Genomic DNA, 5,917 nt, shown 5'->3' with positions numbered 1-5,917 from the left:
GGTGGAATGGAGAATATGGGGAACTTATAAAGATGAAGACAAAGTTCTGTCCTCTAATGGATGGGTAGAAGCATTCTACACGTTTCACATACCAGCGCGTCCAATTCATAGTAAAAATATCTTAAGGGCTAACTTACTCCAAATGTCTTTCGATTTTATTATTAAATTTTAAAATATTTTAATTTCAACATTTAATTTTAATTTTAACATAAATATTGGTCGTTAAATCGTTGCCTCTTAATAACTATTCTCACACATTGTCAATAAAATATAAATCTCTTTCACTTAAATCATAAGAATTTATTTACCAATATGATCGATGATTATCTCAATCATAATTAACAATGTTGAATTTAGAAATTCCTTCAAGCTAAACACATGGATTATCATTAGGACTTGCTACTTTTAGAGTGAAAAAAATTATTGCCAAGTTGCATGTTGACTCGTTTATTCGAGAACATTTGAGATGAAACATCATTGAATAAATGGACGATCATAAGATCTCCTCCAACTATGTTGACTCCAATAATTAGATGCTTCTTGGCTTAGAAACAAGAATCTTTCAAATTGATGAAAACTGACACAATTTTCAACAAAGATTAATAATAATCAAAAGATAAAATAGATCTCTGATGAACAACCTCAGATCTACAACAAAAATCTTATGGAACGAACATAGAAATCAATTAACAACACGACTTTAAGAGTGCAACACGATGAAGTGACAAGGTCAAAAGCTCTGATACCATATCAAGGAATCATGATGGTCAAAAAAACTTGATTGATGGTGAATTAATGGTCTGTTTGTTTGGCTCTGAATGTTGAACAGCGTGTTTGTTTCTCACCTCTGAATGATTCAGTGCTGACTAATTCAATAAAACAGTGCTGAATGATTCAACATCAAAGTACATTTTGAATCATTCAGAGTCATTATCAAACATCATGTCACATTCAGAGCTAATTCATACAGAGCCTCTGAATCATTCAGTATTTGAATCATTCAGCGCTTAATCATTCTGAAGTAAACAAACAGCCCCTAACTTGACGAATTAAAATAGAAAGTGAGAAAACTGAATTAATTAATAATTAGAGTTTCAAACTCAATATAAAAAGATCAAAACATGATTCAGATTCATTAATTGTACTAAGATCTATATATTCTTTTATAGACCTAAATCATGACTAATTATTAACAAATATAATAAATAGTTAACATATTCTCGAATAAAGATTCATATTCTTTTTAACATTGTAACTTAGTCATATTTTTCACTCTCGTCCTATAATACTCTCGTACCGAACATAGTTTAAACAAAACCGTGGTTAGTGAGTAAGATGATGGGTGACAAAACACAAATAGGTGGAGTAATTTATTTGTATGTCAGGGACAATTTGGTCAAAATCTGTCACCCATTTTAAAATTATTCTACAGAATTGGAGACATGTCTTGAAAACATGAGGTGTTCAAGGTAAGAATGGAAATAAACGGTCCAGTAGAAGCTAAGCCAACTTTATTTTCATAATAACAACTCAAAATGGTAAGCACAACGTCGAAATAGCAATAAGCAGCCAAATCCACGCGGCTATACTGACGCCGCTGCTATTTGATCGACTCACCTTCCTTTGTCCTTCTCACTTAACACGCGTTTCCATCCTAAACTATTAATTATTAGTGGGTTTACTATATGAGATATTAAGTTTTATTTGAACTTTTATATTACAATTAAATATAATACTACATCATTATAAAATAATCTTACGTCGTCATTTAAAAAAATAAAAAAAAATATATCAATATTCTACTATTTGTTTTAATAATATACGATTAGAATGAAATCAAAATTAAACGTTATGTATAATTTTAAAGAAATAGTTTGACGACTATGACGGAACAAAAAAAAATGGATGTCCCTTGTTCCCATATGTAATGGGGTAAGGGGAGGTAATATAGTAGGCTGCCCCCGACACTAGGTTGAGAGCAGCTTCCGTAGAAGACCTCCAAATTATGAAATGTCCTCCATGAGACTTAATCACACGACTTCATGGTTAAAAACCTTGTGCTCTACCAACTGAGATGGATGGTCATTTCTATGACGGAACAAAATTAATAATTAAAATACTAAATATATAGTTTACATATTAACCGAATTGCACCAATCCACATATTAAACAACTGGCGACAATTTCAAGTTTTACATATCTCCGAATCATTAGTTCAAACATGGTAACAGCCAGCGGCCGACGCATGTGGCTCCCTAGGGCAGCCATTGCACACACATTATTTCGATAAAAATGTTGAATTTAGTTTAATTTGTTAATGAAAATAAAAAAAGAAGAAGAAAATTTGCATGCCCAAAATTTTTAAAATAAAACAATAAAATTTTAGACCCTTATTTTTTAATTTCTAGATCCATCACTGGTAACACTCTCTTTCACTCTCTTTCACTCGTACAAAGCATTGATTAAAGAAATACAACATTAGGATGGACACCTTCGTTGATCAGTTTTCAATACAGGCTTGTTGCTTCTGCGTGTCCGTTCTAATGTAGTAGGTATCAATTCTTCTATCAATGGCTTATGCAAGGAAGAAAAGAGCAGAGAGGCAATCACCATATTCGAACTAAAATCGGACATTGTCGCCTACAATTGTTTAATACGAGGGTTTTGCAATTCATCTTCGGGTCTTCGAATCGACTAGAAATGTTGTTTCTTGGATCTTCCCATCCTGGAAATGAGGGCACTTTGAGAAATTCTCAAAGTAAAGTTTGGCTCAAATTCTCAAACATGTAATGAAAGATAATCAAAGCCTTACCATGCGTTCCCGTTTAAAGAATCCACCAATACTTGTATCATAGCATGTCAAACCAGGTTCAAGAGTCCACCGAGGACGAGCATACACATGATTTTATGTCAGAAGTATAAACTTATAAAGTTATATTAGAAATTTTGAATCTAAAATTTTTAAGGATAGGACTGTCATGGTGTACAAAAGAATCCGATCCAAACTTCATATATCTTATCCATTTTTTCTTATTTTTGGATAATTTAAATCGAATATCCAAGAAAAAAACCATATAATTAGATTTGATATAGATCTGATACAGATCGGCTAAAATCCAATTTCAGATTATTCGATAAAAATTATGCATTTAGTGCTTAGACAACGTTCAGTCTAATAAATAACTCACTAACTCATTATCGGTCTAGTCAATAAAAATTTAAATATTTAATTGTTTGTTTTTATTGCCGACATAAGCTTAGGGTTGGGCCTTCATAGTCCAAGTTTCATTCATCTTTAAGATCAAATTTCAAGCCCATAGCAATTTAATTAAGAGTTCAAATTATTTTTGATTTATAATTAAATAAAATTAAGGGTAAGTTATGCATTTAGTATATAAACTATTGATTTTGGTCCGTTTTAGTATTAATTTTTTAAATTTTTTCAAAATAATATTTAAAATTTAATTTTTGTTTCATTTTAGTACACGTTGTTAAAAACTTTAGTTTTGTTTTATTTTAGTACTCCACTCAAAATTTAATGTTAAGTTTTGAAAATATTGAAAGTTTAGGTATTAAAACGAATAAAAACTGATAGTTTAGATACTAATCGCGATAATATTTTACCCAAAAAAATACTAAACCCATGATCTCTAGAAACAACAATGATTTTTTAACCGCTGAGGTAAGTTGATTCGTACTCTTTAGGATAATGTTATGAATTAAAAAAGTATTTTCAATATCATAAAAGCTATTCTAGCGAATAATATCATTTTATTAATATATATATATATATTACAAATGAAGTGACTAATAATTTTAGCACTCTTACGAAAGTGAAGCACATAACAAATACTTAAAGCGGCCAACAGCATTAACAGAAAACTACTCCTTATTCATGCATGCAAGGTGCTGATCAGTTTCATCTTATATTATGATTCCCCACATTCGATTTTAGTTTCCATTCCCTCTCCCTCGGCCTCGGCCTGACCCAACTCGAGACCCAGCATATGAACCAGCTTCTGAACCTGCATCAGACCCGCCAGATGAACTTGATGAAGAACTTGAACTCGAACCCCAAGAACCCGAACCGGAACCAGCCCCGGCTCCTGATCCTGAACCACCACCACCTCCCAAGACAAGCCCTATCCCTGCACCAACCCCAAGCCCTATGCCTCCAAGGTCCAGTCCAAGGTCTTTTCTCGCAACCCGGCTCTCAGACAAACAAGCTGACATGGTAACTATTAGAGCAATCATAAGAGCTGTAAACCTGGAACAATACATCTTAAATGAACAACACACAAAAATGAAGATGCCTTGGGAAAGAAGTTAAATTGAGTGCAGTTTTACTCAGTACGAGCTTAGAGATAAAGGCCGTATATGAATCATGAATCAGAAGAGAGAATGTTGAAGCTATTTATAGCGGTTGAGCATTAAAATATTGGTGCCAGTTAAGGGTACGTGTGGAGAGGGATGTACCGAGCAGGTTGATGATATATGATGTTCTCTGAAAATTTAAAATTATCATATATTTTAGATTTTTTTACCTGTTTTCTTTTAAAAATTTATTTTTAAATTTTATAAATTTAAATTCACCTTTAAAATTTTAAAAGTTTAAGTTCACTTTCTTAATGATTTTAAATATAAACCAACAACCAGTTGGTCTAGTGGGATGAGACACTAGATCCCTTAAGTGTTTAAACTATATCGTTTTTCACGAAGAAGTGTCTAAATTATTTTTTGAATGATCTAGGTGCTTAAAGTTATAAACGTTATCACTTTAAGTGTCGAAGCTGTAACTGTTGTTAATTTCATTCGTTAAGTGACACGTGTCACATTATGGTAATTTTGAAATTTATTTTTTAAAAATTAAAAATATTATTATATTTATAAAAAAAATCTTAATTTCTCTTAAATTAAAAAAATAACCCAAATCTGTAAAAATCTTAAATCACTAACCCTAACCCATCACCACCACCCTTTCCGATGACGACCACTACCGTCGACGTACTCACTACCATCTTCCTAGTCATACGCTGCCATAATTGCCGTCGGAATCTCGTGAGTTCGTGATTTTATTCGCGATTTCATAGGGGTATAAACGTCGATTGATCGTTGATCGTTCGCGATTTCATAGGGGTATTGATCGCTAAGGGGTGATGTGAGGTCGGGTGGAGTTTCGTTGAAGGTAAAGGATGACAGTTGACGTGGATTTAGGGGTTGAAATGAATGTTTTCAAAGTTTTAGGACTATTTAAATTTTTAAATATAATTTTAGTTTTTTAATTTTAAACAACATTTTAAAAAAGTACTAGAATATGACATGTGTTAACGGATGAAATTAACGATGTTTATGACCTAAATACCTAAAATGATAACGTTTTTAACGTTCTACACCAACATCATTCAAAAATAATTTAGGCACACATTCTTGAAAAAAAAGCTATAATTTGAACCCTTATTTTATAATTCAGCATTAAATTTATTGTTTTACTCTTTTTTTAAGGAAAAAATGATATTATTTGTTTTGAGTTAAGCTATACCACTTATTAAATTTATAAATCGGTTAGTGTACTTTAAAATTTTATACCTGAGTTATCATTTAATCTTGTTGAATAAATTACACCACAAGTCAGTCTATTATTAGTAATTTTACACATAGGTCACTGCATTTCAAAAAATTATAATCAAGTCATTGAATTGGTTTTGTTACAGATGAGTGATTTGGGTTTTGAACTTCTCGAAGATTGATGACTCCATTTGATGATCAGTGACGTTATCTATTAGCTACAAATTGATCAATCGATGTTAATAGCCGTTAATTTCGATAACGGAAAGTTGAGCTGTATTGTTAAACGCTTATTTAGCCTGTTGACGGGTTACCTAGCAGGTTGACCTGTCACTAATTAATGAAATCCATT

The 5,917-nt window shown here is 31.8% G+C and overlaps 1 protein-coding gene across 1 annotated transcript; it reads right to left on the bottom strand.

Moving 5' to 3' along the window:
- Positions 1–3,951: 3,951 nt before the first annotated feature.
- Positions 3,952–4,319, bottom strand: LOC120145632 (putative glycine-rich cell wall structural protein 1). Its single transcript, XM_039159430.1, has one exon. It carries the CDS (start codon positions 4,279–4,281, stop codon positions 3,952–3,954), a length of 330 nt encoding a protein of 109 aa, XP_039015361.1. The 5' UTR covers positions 4,282–4,319.
- Positions 4,320–5,917: the final 1,598 nt, after the last annotated feature.

The sequence above is a fragment of the Hibiscus syriacus genome, unplaced genomic scaffold (genome assembly GCF_006381635.1).
Source record: "Hibiscus syriacus cultivar Baekdansim isolate YM2019G1 unplaced genomic scaffold, ASM638163v2 tig00110893_pilon, whole genome shotgun sequence".
NCBI classification, from domain to species: Eukaryota; Viridiplantae; Streptophyta; class Magnoliopsida; order Malvales; family Malvaceae; genus Hibiscus; species Hibiscus syriacus.
The sequence above is the reverse complement of the archived record's forward strand: the minus strand, read 5'-3'. Positions and strand labels throughout refer to the sequence as shown.

Coding starts and splice junctions, on each gene's coding strand:
- LOC120145632 (XM_039159430.1), bottom strand. CDS start 4,281: ATGTATTGTTCCAGGTTTACAGCTCTTATGATTGCTCTAATAGTTACC.